Source organism: Plectropomus leopardus, chromosome 9 (genome assembly GCF_008729295.1).
Source record: "Plectropomus leopardus isolate mb chromosome 9, YSFRI_Pleo_2.0, whole genome shotgun sequence".
NCBI classification, from domain to species: domain Eukaryota; kingdom Metazoa; phylum Chordata; class Actinopteri; order Perciformes; family Serranidae; genus Plectropomus; species Plectropomus leopardus.
In genome coordinates, this window is record NC_056471.1 from 25,946,940 (window position 1) to 25,969,184 (window position 22,245).

General features: G+C 38.5%; 1 protein-coding gene, 1 long non-coding RNA gene and 2 pseudogenes across 4 annotated transcripts; all 4 read right to left on the reverse strand.

Moving 5' to 3' along the window:
• Positions 1-1,644: 1,644 nt before the first annotated feature.
• LOC121948524 lies at positions 1,645-3,486 on the reverse strand. 3 transcript variants are annotated; one of them, XR_006106155.1, is made up of 5 exons: positions 3,413-3,486; positions 2,998-3,304; positions 2,579-2,909; positions 2,156-2,436; positions 1,645-2,050 (listed from the first exon to the last, which is right to left on the reverse strand). It is a non-coding gene; the product is annotated as an uncharacterized LOC121948524 (long non-coding RNA). The 3 variants fall into 3 exon arrangements; XR_006106154.1 differs by having other exon boundaries at positions 2,156-2,439; XR_006106153.1 differs by having other exon boundaries at positions 2,156-2,909.
• Positions 3,487-7,744: 4,258 nt separating this feature from the next.
• On the reverse strand, positions 7,745-9,606 carry LOC121947646. The gene is made up of 5 exons (XM_042492715.1): positions 9,134-9,606; positions 8,679-9,035; positions 8,431-8,559; positions 8,256-8,293; positions 7,745-8,141 (listed from the first exon to the last, which is right to left on the reverse strand). The coding sequence occupies exons 1-5, from the start codon at positions 9,600-9,602 to the stop codon at positions 8,031-8,033; spliced, it is 1,104 nt and encodes a 367-aa protein (XP_042348649.1). The 5' UTR covers positions 9,603-9,606; the 3' UTR covers positions 7,745-8,030.
• A 4,302-nt stretch (positions 9,607-13,908) lies between these two features.
• LOC121947647 lies at positions 13,909-15,561 on the reverse strand (annotated as a pseudogene).
• A 1,595-nt stretch (positions 15,562-17,156) lies between these two features.
• LOC121947648 lies at positions 17,157-19,195 on the reverse strand (annotated as a pseudogene).
• Positions 19,196-22,245: the final 3,050 nt, after the last annotated feature.

Genomic DNA, 22,245 nt, shown 5'->3' on the forward strand with positions numbered 1-22,245 from the left:
TTTGGCCCATGGTCCAGTTACTAACGTGGAGGGGGTGGGGTTTATGACCAGCAAAATTTATGTTGCTGTTGTTGTGTAGGTTAGACGCAGTTCTGAAGGACAGTCTCTGGTGCAGCTCTCCTCCCAGGCCAGTGAAAATTCAGTTCAATATCTGCCCGGTTAGCACAAGCTACCCCAACAGGTGCTGTTAAACGGTCCCAACAAACTCACACCAAAACGAATCAACTGTGTCAATAAAACCGTTAACTGTAAAGTTAGCCCTGTGATGCAAACAGTTAGCCGTGTGTGTGTGTATGGGTGCGCTCTTATCAGCTGTCTCTGGCGTGGAGCTCACACTCCTGCAGCAGTAATCTTATAGCGGCAAGGAGGCAAAAGGTACCGCAGGTGGGGGGAGCTTGTCTCATGATGAATAGAGAGAGATGAGCAAATCAATACATTGCATGCAGATATACTATGAAATAGGACTCAACCTATTTTATATATTATCATCTGTAACTGTGAATATTGCACAACAAATCTCGGTTAAAAACACTTTTGGTCTTTGCAAACAGAAGTGATTCACCTTTTTTTGCATATGGAGCAGATAAGCTAGATCCAATCACAGTATGTTCACTGGAGACACTTTTTTAGTACTAGGTGTAAACGGACATACATAATATATATATATATATATATATATATATATGTAGAGAGAGAGAGAGAGAGAGAGAGGGAGCTGTTCACTTGTGATCGGATCACCCAAAACAAATGATAGGCCTACCAGGTCTGAACAGAAATAACTATCACCAGTGAAAGATCAACATTAGGTTTTCATATAAAGCACAACACAGAAATGAAGAAATGAATACATTTACGCATGCAGAGTAAAAGAAGGAAGGATTAAAATAGATGACAGATAATCAGCAGATACTTTGAATGCTGTATCAGCAATACATTAGCATGAAACAGCTAGTTCGTACAGTGGCTGAGTTTGCAGTCAACTGATCTCATAAAAACTTTACAAAAAACAACTTTAAAAGAGAACCTACTTTTTTTTTAACTCAATCATCCGTACCTTATATTATGAACAAGTCTCACAAGTATAAACTAAAACAAGTAGTAAAAAGATCCATCTTGAAATGGATTCAGATGCCAAGAGAGGGGAATTTACATCACCTGATAAAGTTTCCTCAGCTTGATATTACTGAAATTCAGCCATTCAGCGTCTTAACTCTCTCACAAGCAATAGTAACCGCAGATTCCTAAAGGATATCTTAAGTTTCTCTTCTGTTTCTATGTATTTGTCATACCCAATAGGGAAATTACCAAAATTTGCAGTTTAAATTTTTGGATTATACAGGAGTTCGCGGATCATTATTTTTTGTTAGTAACACGAAGTTATTCAGTGCATTGGCATTGGATTCTGTTGCAGTCATTCAATGCACAGGACATTCAATCATATAGTCACAATAGTGCGTAGAAGGTTAAAAGGTGTACCTTTTATCCATTATGAGTTTGGTAACTGTTGTTATAATGTATATTCATGGACAAGGAAGCAACACACAACTTCCAGTTAGTAGCTTTACATAGCATTGACAGGGAACAATATGTGCGTAGATGTGGGTCATGAAGAAAGGTGACAGTGTTGTAAATTCATGATGTACAAAGGGACTTTAATGACAAATAACAATTAAATGTTGATAGATTTACAATACTGCAGCACAGTTCTTTTACCAAATGCTAGTGCATTATATTTATTTCTCTACAAAACACATAAATATAATATCAAATGTTTTTTTAATAATTTACAATAAAAAATCATTTATCAAAATTAGAGGGAAATTATGTGGCAGTCCATTTCCCACAATGTGCAGACAAAAATAACATCATGTTATAAAAAGCAAATCCAGTGACTTTTTGGTGAGTTTTTAGACTGTTAATCCAACTCCAGAGTCCTGACATCAGTGTAGATACTCTCTTCCTCCTCTGTTCTTGCATCCCTTGTCCCTCCTTTGCTTGCTTTCCTGCTGGTGAAGGTAAGAGCATAATAAACCACCGAGTCCTCATCTGTCTGAGAAAATACATGGAGACATGTTACGAGACAGCAGATGTCAGAATTTAGAGACAAAACCGTAATAACATTAAAGCAATGACATCTTTTATTTTGATACCTCACCTGCTGACTTTGCTGGTCACCACTGACTGTTGCAGCATTTGTTTGCAGAGCAACAATAAAATTTATAAAATAAAAACATTAATGTGAATCCAATAATATTAAATGCTGTTTGATAGAGCGATATATGAGTGACTTTGCTTACCGTTGCAACAACCACAAGATTCTTTCTTGAGTTTCTTGATTAAATAAATGAGAAAGGCTATAGCAATCAGAGTTTATAGCCAAAGCAGAACATAACAGAAAGTGGATTGTATTGTTCCTCTGAGAATCCCAAATGTTGACTGCTGACACAATATGAAAAGTTTACAATTAGTTAGAGTGTAATTAAGAGTAATTTATGTTTTGGTACATTTACTTGACCTTAATCAAACACACAAATGTGCTAATTCCCTAATTACATTAATATAAATATGATGCAGTTACCTTCAGTGTCGAGTTCTGATTTGTTTCCAGAAGATATCTCCTCACATGTGGCCACAGCACAGTAACGAGTCCCAGTATCAGAGGCGCTCACGTTCTTGAAGAAGCTGTAGAAACATGCTTCAGGGTTCTTTTTATGTTCCTCAACACTATTTTCTTGAGTGCAATCAAAAATTGGGACACTGATGTGATCCGGCTCTGAAACAGTGCACACTGTGTTCTCCTGGACGTGTTTTGTTCTCAGAGTCGGAGAGGACTGAACACTGGAGCGTCACTGAGTCTTCTGGACAGGCTGGATCAGACGGAGGGACGGCAGTGACTTCTGGCTCTGGTTCTGGAAGAATGATGAACAAACATTTATTTATTAAACACAAGACAAATGTCACTTTTAAAAAAAGCTGTGATGAAATTAATGTATTTACCTTCAACTCTGAGGTCTGTTCCTTTCAAAAACGTGAAGTTTTGTTTGTGTATTTTCATGCAGAGGTAAACAGCTGTATCACTGAGCTTTACATCTTTAATATGCAGAGCAAATATGCCGGGCTCTTCTGTGGTTGTAATCCGAGAATCACTATCAATGCTATATATTTTTTCCCAAAATTTTTGGAAAGCCTCCAGAAACAAGCCTGATCCAAAAAATTCTTCCCGAAAGCTTCCGGGAACAAGTTAGTCTCACATCAGCTCCAACACCAACAGTCTTTGTCTCAAAGATTTGATCCTCTGCGCATCCTGAGAAGACATTATTTTTCATGCACAGAAATAAAATCATGTATGCTCTCTCCTAATTTACAGTGAGAAAATGACAATATCATCATCTGAATATGTAAATATACTTACGCCCCACTCTGAGCATCAGCAGTAAATAAAACAGGACAATCATTTTCTGGTTATTATTCCACATGAGACTGCTGATATTTAGACAACATTATGAGGTTATTCACCGTAATGTAATCATATCAAGTGGGAGGGGGCAGTTTCAGAGCGATATGATTGGCTTCTCGATATGTTGGCGTTTACCACTACAGTGGAAATAAAATCTACCATCTTTCCAACCTAAACACATGAAACAACAACATCAGCACGCTTTTGTTTCACGGTGGGTTTCTATAACTGACACAGAGTAAACACAACAGAGGATTTGATCTGAAGGTTACCTCATTTTTCAGAAACATAAAGCAAAGAGACAGTTTTAGTATTTGGGTGTCCTTTTACTGTTGTACCAACATATTTATCTGGGTTGTAGCCTTTTCTCCAAAACCCTGAAGTGCACAGTAGGCATCATATTTTTATGATTAATCTGGGTATTAAGTTTGATTAATTCTGCAAACCCAAGTTTATGTTTCATCGCAATATTTTTAAATAGTCAAAACCATCGTTTTTTACTTAACTTTGAAAGCTGGTTGGAATATGATTATGGTTAAGCAACTAAAAAATCTTTGTTTAATCATTAAGTTCCTGTACAATTAACCTAAAACACTTATCCAAGGCTTTTTTAGAGTAAATTAAAAGCTGTTCTTGGTCAGTACATGTAGTAAAAATGGAACAAATATAAATCAACAATGCATTTCAATGGCGACCCGCCTACTCTGCCTGCCAGTCACCTGTAGACACCTGCAGACAGAGAGGAGCAGGACTGTTAGACCACACTAACACTGCACCTGCTGAGTTTTACTCAGGGGGGGTGAAAGGCAGAAGCAGAGCACCACTGTATCACAGAAACTCATTCAAACCTAAGAAAATCTGAATTTTTGACACTTTGCTTGTTTTGATCTGACGGAGGAAATCCATGTGAACCTGGGAGAAAAACACAAAGAAAACTAGAACAGATTTAAACTGGGAGACCTTGTGAAATGGCATGATTATTTATGCCTCAACACTGGCATCAGCCGTGGCCAGAAGGTTTATGTTTTCGCAGCCCGTTCCAATTCCGAAGAAGTCAAAAAAAGCTTTTTTTTGCACTGTTTTGGTATAACCTCTCAACGCCATAAGCAATCTTTCATGTCCACATGATACGCCGCTGGAAGCTGTCAGCTGACAGCTGACAAGGCAGCTGGAAAAAACATTTGCGGTGTTATTATACGCTGCCGGACGGCTACTGCAAAAGTATGATACACAGACGGCTGCGTCAGTTGAGATTGCAGTAAGACATAACCTGTCACATTCTTATCATACACCACTGATTAAAAATGCTGCTGGTAACAACACAGTATAAGAAGTATGATGGTCTCTACAGGGCGGACAGTAGGGGCAGTGAATGGATCCAACAAGCCACAGACTTTCATGCAGGAGTCTGGTGTTTCTTTCCTGTCTGAATTTGATGTTTTCTCTTTTTACACCATACCGTGTTCTCCCTTCCTTGGTTGCCATGTGGATGTGTTGTATAAACATAATCACATGCAGCATCATATGCTTTTGCTCACATTGCTGTAGTTACATCCTAGGACGTCAGTAGCAGATGCAAAAGGATACCTAGGGCGTAATATGTAGATGCAGAAGTGCAAAGCGGCCATATGTGATGACTTAGAGTGAGAACATTTTGGTTTTTGGTTTGTCTTTTCAGTCGTCTCATTCTTGTAAACACGATATCTTGAGAACGCTTTGTGGGAATTTCCTCAAATTTGGCACAAACGTCCAATTCAACTCAAGAACTTATTAGATTTTGGTGGTCAAAGGTTAAGGTCGACATGGCCTGACAAAAAATATTTTGGGACATAACTCAAGAATTCCTACACCAATTATGACAAAACTTCACACAAATGTGTATTTGCAAAAACACTTTTCTGATTTCTACTGAACACCATAACTCAAACAGAAGATGGAGATGTGTGTGAATCATCTGCATTTTAGAGTTTGTAGCTTCTTGGCAGCAACATCAATTTTTTTTCTAGTGTCATGGCTGCATGAGTCTAGACAGATATGGATGTGAACTGTATTTTGCCTGACTGGCAGATGAATGCAAAAGCGAAATGGTACTCTAGATTTATAAAAAAGAAAACTTTTCAAAGTCGACAACCTCACAATGACAGTGACAGGAACATCTGACAATAAAATGCAGTCCTGTTCATCACCACAAACTCTGTCATCAAAATCACCAGGTGGTTTCTAGCTTTGGCTATTTTTAAGAGTCACAGGCGATGAAAACAGTCAGATCTATCTATAGAGCCAAAACTGCAGCACACTGTGGTTTGTGGCCTTTATCAGGGTCAACATATTGTTGACCACAAGCCAAAACATGTTGGTTTGACCGTGATGTTGTTAATACTAAATTTTGTTGCTGTTCCTCCCCTACACACACAAAATACACAGTTAAATTTACAGAGGGGTGAACACAGGGAGGGGTAACATCTGTAAAATGTTATCTAAAACAAAAGCCCTGCAGGAAATACTTTTATCTACTTTGTGTCCTGCTTTGTACCTTCTGTTCTTTCTTTGTGTGCACTGCTTGCATCTCAAACACACACACACACACACACACACACACACACACACACACACACGCACACACACACAGACATGCATTCACAGTCACCTCTGACGAACGAATGATGCATGGAAACTTCAGCACTGTTGCGGTCAGGCTTCAAACTAAGGTCTGTACAAAGAGGCTTTCTCACTCTGTTTAAGTCTCAACAAGCCAGGCTTAACTGCTGTTTTTAGAGGCAAGTGGAATCGCACAACAGTACTTCACTTTCATGACTATTATTATCATCACAACAACTAACAGGAGTAGTTAAAGGGTAAAGCCACACTATTATGACTGTTCTTACCCACATCTTTCTGCAGTTTGGTGCTTTTTATTGATATCTGCCGTCAGAGGGGGAAATGCAAGTCATTCACTAGTTCCACTGGCAGTGTCCCAAATTAAGGTCAATGATTCCACTAGTTTAATTTAAAATCAAATTAAACAGTAAAAAAAAGTATATTTGAAATATTTTAAGATGCATATGATTCTATATGTAGTTGTATCGTTCAAAACAAAATCACGTGTTGAGAAATTTAGCCTGCTACAGATTCTTGTAGCTTTTCTCTCACTGCACATCCTGTTGAAGCCTGTAGTCAGGTCTGCTCTGAGTAAACAGCCTTGATGGTTGGTCAAAGGGCGCAGACATGGCCCACCGCAGCTCATTCACTGCCAGTCTAGCTGCTGCATGTGGCTTTGCTTTACATGAACTGGGGACGATGCAGCACACATCTGGCATCTTAAGGCCACACGTCCACCAAAGCACTATTTCCGCAACATTGTTTTTTGCTACAGAATATCTGCAGAAGTAAAAAAGTTGGAACAACATCGAGAATTTGCTCTGGATGAAGGGAAGGCTGATGTACATAAGAGGAGAGGACAGACCTGCCGGACTGTGTAGGTTCATGAAAGGAAACATATATCAATACATATATGCAAAGTATAATAATATATGTCTCCTGCATCTCATTTCTCCTTGTTGTTGTTGTGTGAAACTTGAACATGTAGGATGTGACAGTTGGTCTGCTGTTTTGTTGCACCACCCTTCCTCCACTGTGACTGAATGGCTGGGTAAATATTTCAACTCTCAGCGCTCAGAAAAAACATCAAACACACAGCGTTCAGTACAGAATAGATGCTCAGCAGCACCTCATCACACTGCTGGTGTTTGTAGCGTAGAAAACATTACACTGCCACTGCAAAGACCTTAAACATTTGTTGAGAAATTTTAGATATTTTAGGCCAGGCGCTTTAAGATCAAACCCATTTCATATTATTATGCCAACTCTTTACATTCGAGTCAGACTTTGCCTCCCGGAAGCGAGTTATAAGAGGTAGAAATGAAGATGTCCTGAGATATAAAACAACACTTCAAGATCAATTTCTTTCCAGGAGCAAATGTAACATATTTACACTCTGAGGCCACATTGAAAATGGTAAAAATCAATGGATTTTTTGTTTTGTTTGCCAATACATCAGCATGAGCACAAAAAACTCAGCAACATAAAGTATTGATGCCTATTAAGCCTCCTCGGCTGTTGCTTTAAAATTTTATTTGACTGTGCTGCAACATAAAAAAACACAATAGCAAAATAAAAACAATAAATTTCAATGAGTCAAAGCAATTTTTAAAAATCAACAAAATTATGACTAAACATGTTAAAAAAATGCCATGAGAAAACTTAAAAAAAAAGAAAAATGATGTCTTAAATTTACATTGATAGATTTATGTGAAGTTAACAGCATTAAACATGTCAGCAAAGATAGTAAATCTTCCTCAAGCTCTCTACTCTTTCAAGCTAAGTCTTTCAACAGTCCGAATGATGGCACTATAAACTAAAATGCACAAAACTACATGCTGAAGGATATCACCAAAAGCCATAAAAAAAAAACCTTTTCAAAATTAAACTGATGTGACACAGTGTATTTATAAAAATCATTTGAGCTTTAATTAGTAAATCCAGCAGATGTTAATCTCTTACAAAAGCCCTGATATCAGTGTAGGTCGTCTCTCCCCTCCGCTGCGTTTACATTTCTTCTCTCTGCTCTGCCAGCTTTCCTGTTGGTAAAAGTTGGTGCAGAATACACCAAGGAGTCTTCATCTCTCTGAGGAATTAAGAAAGATATAATGAGACAGCAGGTTTATATCTCTCTATGTGTGAAGAGAAAAATATGCCAATAGAGAGACAGATAGATACACCTTTTCTTTGTATACCTTACCTGCTGACTCGCAGCATTTCTTTGCAGAGTGACGGCATCTGTATCACAAAATAAATTCAAGATTTAAGATGAAAGATGCTTTAAGAGGTCAATTTACACACAGTATGTAAATCCTGTGAAGTCAGATTTTGCAAATTACTGGTTTAAAGATTGATGTATGAGAAACTTTTATTACCGTTAGAATGATTACAAGTTTTCTTGATGGTATAAAGGAGGAAAGCAATAACAATCAGACTTATAGCCAAAGCAGCAAATAGCAGAAACAGGGCAGCATGGGCCATCTGCAAATCCCACAAGTCGGGCGCTGAAACAATTCAAGGACCAAATAATAAAGGTTATTTGTTTTTGATAAAATGTGTAATACATAAGGAGCAAATCTTGCATGATACTTGATCACAATGACCAGAAGTTTTCATCTCTTACCTTGAATGTCCACTTTTGTTCCATTTCCAAATAATATCTCCCCACATGTGGCCACAGCACAGTAATAAGTCCCAGCGTCAGAGGAGCTGACGTCCTTTGAGAAGCTGTAGACACATTTCTGTGCAGATGGATCTTCAGGACTCTTCTCACATTCATCACGACTGTTTCTTTGAGCATAAATTAAACTGGGGTGAGATTCATCAGATCTGGCTCTGAACCAGATCACGCTGTGTTCCTCTGGACATGTTTTATTCTCAGAGTCAGAGAGGACTGAACACTGCAGAGTCACTGAGTCTCCTGGACGGACTGGATCAGATGAAATGTTTTGAATGACGGCAGTGATATCAGGTTCTGGTCCTGGGAAACATACAGACAAAAAAGCATGCTTAACTCACTTAAATGAGCATAAATGTAGTTAAAATGCTAAAATAACTGCTGTTATAAATGATGTTTACCTTTGATGTTCAGAAAAGTGCCTTTCAAAAATGTCATGTCAAGTTGGCTTACTTCTATACAGTAATAAAATCCAGTGTCACTGAGCTGTGTTTCCTGAATATCCAGAATAAATGTTCCAGGCTCTTGTTTAGCTGTAAAGTGAGGAGTCTTGTTAACACCAGTATAATTAAAGTAAAATGTTCCTCCCAAGAATTCAGGTAAGTTTCCAGAAACAATCCTGAACCAAAATAAGGTGTCTTTGCTCCCAGATTTCTGGCGATCACATGTTAGAGTCACATGTTGTCTAACATCAACAGTCTTGTCTCCAAGATCTGATCCTGTGAACATCCTGAAAAAATAAAAGGCACAGAGGTTAATGCTAAACAACAGAGAATCATGTATTAAATTACTGTAAGAGGATGAATAAAAAATATACTTACGTCCCACTCTGAGCATCAGCAGTATATAAACTACGATCAGCATTTTCATGTGAATCCACTTGTAACTGCAGTTAAATTACATCGTATTAGGAGACGACTCGCCTTAATGTAATCACATAAAGTGGGAGGGAACAATTTCAGAGTGATCTGATTGGCCCCTCTTTGTGTTGGTCTTTTACTTTGCCACAACAGTGGAAATAAAATCAACCAACGTTTCAACATGAAATAACATCATCAGCACCAGTCTGTTTCATGTTTGATGGTGGGTTTCTATAGCTGACACTGAAAGTAAACACGAGTTAAAGCTGGAGGGTGCAGTTTTCAGAAAAAAAAAAAAGGCAGAATTTGAAAATTCACCTTTTTCCTGCTGCTCTCCCCTCTCTGTCCTGAGCCCCTCCTCCCCAGACAGAGTGCCAACATGTTGGACACACTAGATATCCGTCCAGCATCAGGTTTGGACACCCAGGACAGTGTGTCCATTCACGCTTGTTACATACATCGTCTCTTTTCAAAATAAACTTGCATTTTCACAGGAAATGTAGTCTCTGTTTGATAAATGCATAAAGTCTTTTTAAAGTGCCGTGTGGGAAACAACAACTAAGTCTGCGCTGCAGAAACAACCTACAGATTTAAATGTCATTCAGTGTTTCACACAGCATTTTCTTTTGCAGATTTAGTTATTTTAATGCTCACCTCCATGCGTGCAGATGATGTAAAATAAATTTACAACACTGGCAAAAAAGCTTCATTTTAGGTTTATTTCCTTTGGTTTAGGAAACAAAAGAGTAAGAAGGCACAAGTCCATACAGATTGTTGTAATTTTAATGTTTCTATCCCAATGACTTAAAGGCCTATTATGTTTTTCAAACCATCCTGGTGCCTGGACCTGTATTCCCTTCCATGAACATCTGGGCTTTGAAGGTGCAGCCAGACCTTTCTCCAACGCCGGTACAGACCGAGACACATCTGACTATGAGAGACTAGAGTTGTTGCAGCCGTTGGTGAGGTGGTCTCTAGTGAGGAGTAACAGACAGAAAACAGATCTGATTCAAACGCTTTGTTTGTATTTAGTGCTGTCGGAGGTTAAAAACCAAGCTTGACTCAGAGATTTACAATGAACTTTTTCAAAATAGTTAAATATCAATTTTGAAATGGACACTGATAACACAAGACTTCAGATACAAATACATCACGTGCAACTTATCTGTAAATAAAGATACATAAATATCTTTAAGCCTACAAGTACATCCTACAACAGTGTCTGAAGCCCTTATTAAAACAGGAGTTTATGGATCAGTTTGACTGATGTACTGATGAGAAGATGCATGCAGCCATTTTCAACGGTCACAAAGAGAGAGGAGCCATCTTAAATATGCTGCGAGCCAATTCAGATGCTCCACACCATCAACGATGACCCGCCCACTGCCTGTCAGTCACTTCAGCAGGAAGAGCACAGCGTACAGAGGAGGAGTGTTAAACCTCCCACCGTGAAGCAGCAGAGCGAGTCACTCACAGTATCACGTGAAAACTTTCAGCTGGTCATGATTTAGAGTTTCTGACCTGCATATTCTCATCTGAGGGAGCGAACCTGAGAGAAAACTACTAATAGATTAACTTGATCAACGAGGACATTAAAATAAAACAATCCTGTGCCACCAAACTGTATGACTGACGGCCTCTCTCTCTAACAACATGAATATCAACATGAACGCCTGACAATATCATGCAGACCAACACCACACACTCTGAAATGTGTAAGGAGAATAAAAGTGGATAAAACAGACATCCTTCTATCTATAGACTTAAAACTGGCAACATTTATAAAACCAGCGCACTGTGGTCTGTGGCTTTCACCAGGACCAGCTTAGTGTTGACAACGAGCCAAAACACCCTTTGTGCACACACAGATAAACACGCAGACACAGTTTTAACAGACAAATGATGCATGGAAACTTGAGGTGTCAGTACAAAGGGGCTGTTCTAGCTTTCTCACTCTCTGTTTTGGCCTCAGGAAGTCGAGCTTCACTGCTGTTTTTAAAGAAAGGCACGTGGAATAAAGGTCTATAACTTTATAACTGTTTATAACTGTTTATTTTGTGTTTATTTTTAATACCTCAACAACCCACATGAGGAGGTGATGGGTGAAAGAGGGTTGGGCACACACACCTAACTAGTCATGTTTTGTGAGTGCTTCTTTTCGATTTGGTGCTTTTCATTGGTGGTTGCTGTCAGAGGAGGGACGTGCTCATCATTCACAGGTCCCACCCTGGTCTTTTCACCAAGAGCTGGAGTTTGAAGTGTGATCTTTAGTTTGGTCTGCGTAACTATCTGAAAATGAGTGACAGCCTGGCTGAACTCACTTGGTGCTTTCTGTTCATAGAAATGCTGATAAAAGTAGAAAAGTGCAGTCAGTCGAGCTAAGATCTCCACCCAGTGATCAAACAGCTGATCAGGCTGATGGCAGCCACTTTGACGGTTCTTGTAATTACAGCAGATGTGGCACGGCATGTTTCAGAAGTGTCCAAGAAATAGGCCTACATGCCTCGGCTAATTTTAGTGGAGTTGCAGCATGTTACACAGAACAGACTATGTTTCCTGCTGAAAACCACTGTATGTGAAATAGATATACATTATAATGATGAGGAACACTTTAATAGCTAAAACACAACCAATAATCTTTGATCCAACTCGACTTCAATGGTATTAAAAGTGTCTACAGCACAAGAAAGTAGAACATGGCATATTTGAAACAGACAAAAGGAGAAACCTCATACATGCCAACTTTGGTCAGATACTGAATCCATGACACTGATCACAGTCGTTCACCTTTAAACTGTGCTGATTATAAAGATCTCCCTGCTGCCTATTAAAAATGCCTGTAAAGCATCCATGTTTTCTCTGTTTACTCAGGTCTGCTCTGAGTAAACAGCCTTGATGGTTGGTCAAAGGGCGCAGACATGGCCCACCGCAGCTCATTCACTGCCAGTGTAGCTGCTGCATGTGGCTTTGCTTTACATGAACTGGGGACGATGCGGCACAATGTGTCTGGCATCTTAAGGCCACACGTCCACCAAAGCACTATTTCCGCAACATTGTTTTTTTGCTACAGAATATCTGCATAAGTAAAAAAGTCGGCACAACATCGAGAATTTGCTCTGTGATGAAGGGAAGGCTGATGTACATAAGAGGAGAGGACAGACCTGCTGGACTGTGTAGGTTCATGAAAGGAAACATATATCAATACATATATGCACAGTATGATAATATATTTCTCCTGCATCTCATTTCTCCTTGTTGTTGTGTGAAACTTGAACATGTAGGATGTGACAGTTGGTCTGCTGTTTTGTTGCACCACCCTTCCTCCACTGTGACTGGATGGCTGGGTAAATATTTCAACTCTCAGCGCCCAGAAAAACCATCAAACACACAGCGTTCAGTACAGAATAGACGCTCAGCACCTCGTCACACTGCTGGTGTTTGTAGCGTAGAAAACATTACACTGCCACTGCAAAGACCTCAAACATTTGTTGAGAAACGTAGATATTTCAGGCAAGGTGCTTTAAGATCAATCCCATATCATATTATTATGCCAACTCTTTACATTCGAGTCGGACTTTGCCTCCCGGAAGCGAGTTATAAGAGGTAGAAACTGAAGATGTCCTGAGATATGAAACAACACTTCAAGATCAATTTCTTTCCAGGAGCAAATGTAACATATTTACACTCTGAGGCCACAAAAAATGTAAAAAATCAATGGAGTTTTTGTTTTGTTTGCCAAGACATCAGCATGAGCATGAAAAATTCAGCAACATCAAGTATTCATGCCTATTAAGCCTCCTCGGCTGTTGCTTTAAAATTTTTATTTGACTGTGCTGCAAACATAAAATAACACAATAGCAAAAAAAAAAATTTTTTCAATGAGTCAAAGCAATTTTTAAAAATGAACAAATTATGACTAAACGTTAAAAAAATACCATGAGAAAACTTAAAAAAAAGAAAGAAAATGATGCGTCTTAAATTTACATTGATAGATTTATGTGAAGTTAACAGCATTAAACATGTCAGCAAAGATAGTAAATCTTCCTCAAGCTCTCTACTCTTTCAAGCTAAGTCTTTCAACAGTCCGAGGATAGCACTATAAACTAAAATGCAAAAAACTAGATGCTGAAGGATATCACCAAAAGCCATTAAAAAACCTTTTCAAAATTCCTTACAATTCATACTTTTATAAAATAACAGAATAAAAAAGTCAGACATCATTGTATGTCAAAACGACAAATTAAATATTTTCAAGGTTATCCCAATAAAAAAATGTTATCAATATCTGAACTTTAAACTGATGTGACACAAACGTATTTACAAAAATTATCGAGCTTTAATTAGTAAATCCAGCAGATGTTAATCTCTTAAAAGCCCTGATATCAGTGTAGGTCGTCTCTCCCTCCGCTGCGTTTACATTTCTTCTCTCTGCTCTGCCAGCTTTCCTGTTGGTAAAAGTTGGTGCAGAATACACCAAGGAGTCTTCATCTCTCTGAGGAATTAAGAAAGATATAATAAGACATAAGACAGCAGGTTTAAATCTCTTTATGTGTTAAGAGAAAAATATGCCAATAGAGAGAGACAGATAGATACATCTTTTCTTTGTATACCTTACCTGCTGACTTGCAGCATTTCTTTGCAGAGTGACGGCATCTGTATCACAAAATAAATTCAAGATTTAAGATGAAAGATGCAGGAGGTCAATTTACACACGTATGTAAATCCTGTGAAGTCAGATTTTGCAAATTACTGGTTTAAAGATTGATGTATGAGAAACTTTTATTACCGTTACAATGATTACAAGTTTTCTTTTTGATGGTATAAAGGAGGAAAGCAATAACAATCAGACTTATAGCCAAAGCTGCAAATAGCAGAAACAGGATTGGGCTGGGCAAATTCTGCAAATCCCACAAGTTGGGCGCTGAAACAATACAAGGGCCAAAGAATGAAGGTTATTTGTTTTTTCTATGATAAAATGTAATACATAAGGAGCAAATCTTGCATAATTCATCACAATGATTTTGACCAGAAGTTTTCATCTCTTACCTTGAATGTCCACTTTTGATCCATTTCCAAATAATATCTCCCCACATGTGGCCACAGCACAGTAATAAGTCCCAGCGTCAGAGGAGCTGACGTCCTTTGAGAAGCTGTAGACACATTTCTGTGCAGATGGATCTTCAGGACTCTTCTCACATTCATCACGACTGTTTCTTTGAGCATAAATTAAACTGGGATGAGATTCATCAGATCCGGCTCTGAACCAGATCACACTGTGTTCCTCTGGACATGTTTTCTTCTCAGAGTCAGAGAGGACTGAACACTGCAGAGTCACTGAGTCTCCTGGACGGACTGGATCAGATGAAATGTTTTGAATGACGGCAGTGATATCAGGTTCTGGTCCTGGAAACATACGGACAAAAAAGCATGCTTAACTCACTTAGATGAGCATAAATGTAGTTAAAATGTTAAAATCTTGTTTACCTTTGATGGTCAGAAAAAAGTGCCTTTCAAAAATGTCATGTTAAGTACGTCTACTTCTATACAGTAATAAAATCCAGTGTCACTGAGCTGTGTTTCCTGAATATCCAGAATAAATGTTCCAGGCTCTTGTTTAGCTGTAAAGTGAGGAGTCTTGTTAACAACATCATAATCAAAGTTATATGTTCCTCCCAAGAATTCAGGTAAGTTTCCAGAAACAAGCCTGAACCAAAATAAGTTTTTTTTGTTAATAGATTTCTGGCGATCACATGTTAGAGTCACATGTTGTCCAACATCAACAGTCTTTGTCTCCAAGATCTGATCCTGTGAACATCCTGAAAAAATAAAAGGCACAGAGGTTAATGCTAAACACAGAGAATCATGTATTAAATTACTGTAAGAGGATGAATAAAAAATATACTTACGTCCCACTCTGAGCATCAGCAGTATATAAACTACGATCAGCATTTTCATGTGAATCCACTTGTAACTGCAGTTAAATTACATCGTATTAGGAGACGACTCGCCTTAATGTAATCACATAAAGTGGGAGGGAACAATTTCAGAGTGATCTGATTGGCCCCTCTTTGTGTTGGTCTTTTACTTTGCCACAACAGTGGAAATAAAATCAACCAACGTTTCAACATGAAACATCATCAGCACCAGTCTGTTTCATGTTTGATGGTGGGTTTCTGTAGCTGACACTGAAAGTAAACACGAGTTAAAGCTGGAGGGTGCAGTTTTCAGAAAAAAAAAGGCAGAATTTGAAAATTCACCTTTTTCCTGCTGCTCTCCCCTCTCTGTCCTGAGCCCCTCCTCCCAGATGAGTGCAGACATATGCATGCACTTCATATCATAACACCAACATGTTGGTCACACTAGATATCCCTCAAGCATCAGGTTTGGATGCTGAGGACACTGTGTCCATTCATGCTTGTAAAGATCTCCCTGCTGCCTATTAAAAATGCCTGCAAAGCATCCATGTTTTCTCTGTTTACTCAGGTCTGCTCTGAGTAAACAGCCTTGATGGTTGGTCAAAGGGCGCAGACATGGCCCACCGCAGCTCATTCACTGCCAGTCTAGCTGCTGCATGTGGCTTTGCTTTACATGAACCGGGGACGATGCGGCACACATCTGGCATCTTAAGGCCACATGTCCACCAAAGCATTATTTCCGCAACATTGTTTTTTTGCTACAGAATATCTGTGGAAGTAAAAAAGTCGGCACAACATCGAGAATTTGCTCTGGATGAAGGGAAGGCTGATGTACATAAGAGGAGAGGACAGACCTGCCAGACTGTGTAGGTTCATGAAAGGAAACATATATCAATACATATATGCACAGTATAATAATATATGTCTCCTGCATCTCATTTCTCCTTCTTGTTGTTGTGTGAAACTTGAACATGTAGGATGTGACAGTTGGTCTTCTGTTTTGTTGCACCACCCTTCCTCCACTGTGACTGGATGGCTGGGTAAATATTTCAACTCTCAGCACCCAGAAAAACCATCAAACACACAGCGTTCAGTACAGAATAGACGCTCAGCACCTCCTCACACTGCTGTGGTGTTTGTAGTGTAAAAATCATGGCACTCCCATTAAGAAGATATTAAACATTTTCTGAGAAATTTTTAGATATTTTAGGCCAGGCGCTTTAAGATCAATCCCATATCATATTATTATGCCAACTCTTTACATTCGATTCGGACTTTGCCTCCCGGAAGCGAGTTATAAGAGGTAGAAATTGAAAATGTCCTGAGATATGAAACAACACTTCAAGATCAATTTCTTTCCAGGAGCAAATGTAACATATTTACACTCTGAGGCCACATTGAAAATGGTAAAAATCAATGGATTTTTTGTTTTGTTTGCCAAGACATCAGCATGAGCACGAAAAACTCAGCAACATAAAGTATTGATGCCTATTAAGCCTCCTCGGCTGTTGCTTTAAAATTTTATTTGACTGTGCTGCAAACATATAAAAACACAATAGCAAAATAAAAACAATACATTTCAATGAGTGAACGCAATTACTAAAAATGAACAAATTATGACTACACATGTTAAAAAATGCCATGACAAAACTTAAAAAAAAAAAGAAAGAAAATGATGCATCTTAAATTTGCATTGATAGATTTATGTGAAGTTAAAAGCATTAAACATGTCAGCAAAGATAGTAAATCTTCCTCAAGCTCTCTACTCTTTCAAGGTAAGTCTTTCAACAGTCCAAGTGATAGCACTATAAACTAAAATGCACAAAACTAGATGCTGAAGAATATCACCAAAAGCCATTAAAAAACCTTTTCAAAATTCCTTACAATTCATACTTTTATAAAATAACAGAGTAAAAAAGTCAGACATCATTGTATGTCAAAACGACAAATTAAATATTTTCAAGGTTATCCCAATAAAAAATTGTTACCAATATCCGAACTTTCAACTGATGTGACACAGCGTATTTACAAAAATTATTTGAGCTTTAATTAGGAAATCCAGCAGATGTTAATCTCTTACAAAAGCCCTGACATCAGTGTAGGTCGCTCTCTCTCCCTCCGCTGCGTTTACATTTCTTCTCTCTGCTCTGCCAGCTTTCCTGTTGGTAAAAGTTGGTGCAGAATACACCAAGGAGTTTTCATCTCTCTGAGGAATTAAGAAAGATATAATGAGACAGCAGGTTTAAATCTCTCTATGTGTTAAGAGAAAAATATGCCAATAGAGAGACAGATAGATACATCTTTTCTTTGTATACCTTACCTGCTGACTCGCAGCATTTCTTTGCAGAGTGACGGCATCTGTATCACAAAATAAATTCAAGATTTAAGATGAAAGATGCTTTAAGAGGTCAATTTACACACGTATGTAAATCCTGTGAAGTCAGATTTTGCAAAATACTGATTTAAAGATTAATGTATGAGAAACTTTTATTACCGTTACAATGATTACAAGTTTTCTTCTTGATGGTATAAAGGAGGAAAGCAATAACAATCAGACTTATAGCCAAAGCAGCAAATAGCAGAAACAGGGCAGCATGGGCCATCTGCAAATCCCACAAGTCGGGCGCTGAAACAATTCAAGGACCAAATAATAAAGGTTATTTGTTTTTGATAAAATGTGATACATAAGGAGCAAATCTTGCATGATACTTGATCACAATGATTTTGACCAGAAGTTTTCATCTCTTACCTTGAATGTCCACTTTTGTTCCATTTCCAAATAATATCTCCCCACATGTGGCCACAGCACAGTAATAAGTCCCAGCGTCAGAGGAGCTGACGTCCTTTGAGAAGCTGTAGACACATTTCTGTGCAGATGGATCTTCAGGACTCTTCTCACATTCATCACGACTGTTTCTTTGAGCATAAATTAAACTGGGATGAGATTCATCAGATCCGGCTCTGAACCAGATCACACTGTGTTCCTCTGGACATGTTTTCTTCTCAGAGTCAGAGAGGACTGAACACTGCAGAGTCACTGAGTCTCCTGGACGGACTGGATCAGATGAAATGTTTTGAATGACGGCAGTGATATCAGGTTCTGGTCCTGGGAAACATACGGACAAAAAAGCATGCTTAACTCACTTAGATGAGCATAAATGTAGTTAAAATGCTAAAATAACTGCTGTTATAAATGATGTTTACCTTTGATGTTCAGAAAAGTGCCTTTCAAAAATGTCATGTTAAGTTGGCTTACTTCTATACAGTAATAAAATCCAGTGTCATTGTGCTGTGTTTCTGAATATCCAGAATAAATGTTCCAGGCTCTTGTTTAGCTGTAAAGTGAGGAGTCTTGTTAACACCAGTATAATTAAAGTAAAATGTTCCTCCCAAGAATTCAGGTAAGTTTCCAGAAACAATCCTGAACCAAAATAAGGTGTCTATGCTCCCAGATTTCTGGCGATCACATGTTAGAGTCACATGTTGTCCAACATCAACAGTCTTTGTCTCCAAGATCTGATCCTGTGAACATCCTGAAAAAATAAAAGGCACAGAGGTTAATGCTAAAACAACAGAGAATCATGTATTAAATTACTGTAAGAGGATGAATAAAAAATATACTTACGTCCCACTCTGAGCATCAGCAGTATATAAACTACGATCAGCATTTTCATGTGAATCCACTTGTAACTGCAGTTAAATTACATCGTATTAGGAGACGACTCGCCTTAATGTAATCACATAAAGTGGGAGGGAACAATTTCAGAGTGATCTGATTGGCCCCTCTTTGTGTTGGTCTTTTACTTTGCCACAACAGTGGAAATAAAATCAACCAACGTTTCAACATGAAACAACATCATCAGCACCAGTCTGTTTCATGTTTGATGGTGGGTTTCTATAGCTGACACTGAAAGTAAACACGAGTTAAAGTTGGAGGGTGCAGTTTTCAGAAAAAAAAAGGGCAGAATTTGAAAATTCACCTTTTTCCTGCTGCTCTCCCCTCTCTGTCCTGAGCCCCTCCTCCCAGACGAGTGCCAACGTGATGGACACACACTAGGATATCCGTCCAGCATCAGGTTTGGACGCTGAGGACAGTGTGTCCATTCATGCATGTTACATACATCGTCTCTTTTCAAAATAAACTTGCATGTTCACAGGAAATGTAGTCTCTGTTTGATAAATGCATACAGTCTTTTTCAAAATAAACTTACAACATTGGCAAAAAGCTTCATTTTGGGTTTATTTCCTTTGGTTTAGGAAACACAAGAATATGCTTAGATTTGGAAAAAAAAAAACATAGTCTGGCCTGAAATATGTACGTCTGTCACGAGCATAATGTAACATCAAGTGACATACTGTATGTCTTTAGCATCATGTGCTACACAAACTATGCTGCTGGTACGAGCCCCTTCTCTCCCTGCACGTTACCATTTTCAAAATTGACATCGCTCCATGAAACCTCACACAGCCAGACCTATTACCACATTTTGGCTAAGTCCCATGTGGAAAACAACAACTAACTCTGCGATACAGAAACAACCCACAGGTTTAAATGTCTTTTCGTGTTTTTTTTTACACAGCATTTTCTTTTGCAGTGATTTAGACGTTTTAAAGCTCACCTCGATGTGTGCAGTTGTTCTGCCAAAACAGGTTCCCTCCCAACACTATTTTGCAATAGCACCATCACTGCGTCCTGAGCTTAGCTTCGCCAAGATGATTGTGATGAATTTAATATAAACAACCCAGAATTTAAGAGGGTGCAATACAATACACATTGGTGTACTTTAAATGTGTCTAGCCCAGTGAATTAAAGGCCTTTTATGTTTTTCAAACCATCATATTTCATTATAGAAATAATGAAGCAATCATACAGTTACCTTGAATGTCCAGTTTTGTTCCCCTTCAAAACAGTATCTTTTCACATGTGGCCACAGCACAGTAATAAATCCCATCATCAGAGGAGCTGTAGACACATTTCTGTGAAGACTGAGCTTCAGGACTCTTCTGACACTCAACATTATGTCCAAGAGTGCAAACTGAACTGGGCTGAGATTTATCTAAACTGAATCTGATCCAGAACACACTTTGTTCTACAGGACATGTTTTGATCTCAGAGTCAGAGAGGACTGACCACTGCAGAGTCACCGAATCAAGCAAGATAAACATGCTTGACTCACTTTAATTAATATGAAAATAGTAATAAAAAGTTCAAATAATTGCTTTTTATAAATGTTTACCTTTAATTCGCAAAAATGCTCCTTTCAAAAACATCATGTCAAGCTGGCTTACTTTAATACAGCAGTAAACTCCAGTATCACTGAGCTTCGTTATCTGGATATAGAGTATAAATGCTGTAGGCTCTTGTTTTGCTGTAATGTGAGGAGTCTTGTTAACGCCACCATAATCTAAAGGAAGAGTTCCTCCCAAGACTTCAGGCAGATTTCCATAAACAACCCTGATCCAAAACAAAGTTTCTGTGTACACAGGTTTAGGGCGATCACATGTTAGAGTCACATTTTGTCCAACATCGACAGACTTTGTCTCAAAGGTCTGATTGTGTGAACATCCTGAAGAATGAAATAAAAGGAACAAAGACTCGTGATTAACAACACAGAATCATAGATTAAATTACTGTAAAAGGATGACAATCTCAGTATAAATATACTTACGTCCCATTCTGAGCATCAGCAGTATATAAAACTCAAAAAGCATTTTCATGTTAATCCATATGTAACTACAGTTAATTAGACTGCACTGAAATATGTCTCGCCTTAACGTAACAATATAAAATGAGAGGGAAGAATTTCATCTTATTGGCCTCTCATTATGTTGATTTTTCATCCTACTTACACCTGCAGCTCGCTCCTTGCGTTCCTTAGCCCCTCCCACCAGACGAGTGCTGATGTATGCATGTTTCACTCAGTAACCCATTGTTATATTGATCTATTTATTCTTATTTCATTGTAGAGCTCTCTCTCTGTTTAATCAGACCACAACTGAGACAAGAAATAGCTGGCTGCCACAACCTGCAGTCCCTTCACCTCGCTCCCCTGCCACTGTTAACTGCCTCTCCAGGGAGACAGCGTACAACAGCGTACAGAGGTGAAGGTTAAACCATGCGGCTTCTACAGCATAGACAGTAACATCTGACAATATAATGCAGTTCACTTTAACACCACAAACTCTGGCATCAAAATATTTATCACAGCAGAGTAGAGTTGAGATTTCCTGCCAACATGAAAGGTGTAGGGGTGTAAAAGGAATAAAAACAGATTAAAAGACAACTGATCTATATTTAGGGCCAAAACAAAACATTTATATGGCCAGCGTGCTGCGGTTTGTGGTTTTCATCAGGGTCAGCACGCTGTTGCTAAAGAGCAACAACAGCTTTTGTACACACACCAATAAACACACATCCACAGTTATGACAAACAAATGATGCATGGAAACTTGATTGTTGATGTCAAGTTTTCAGTAAAATTTCAAGATGTCAGCAAAAAGGGCTTCTTTCTCACTCTTGTTTTTAGCCTCAGGAAGCTGAGCTTCACTGCTGGTTTATAACGGTCAAGTGGAATGATTATTATTTTCATAATATTCAAAGAGAGAGGATCCATCTTAAATATGCTGCTAGATGCATCCAATTCAGATGCTCCACATCATCGATGACGACCCGCCCACTCTGTCTGTCAGTCACTTCAGCAGGAAGAGCCCGGCACACAGAGGAGTGTTAAACTGTCC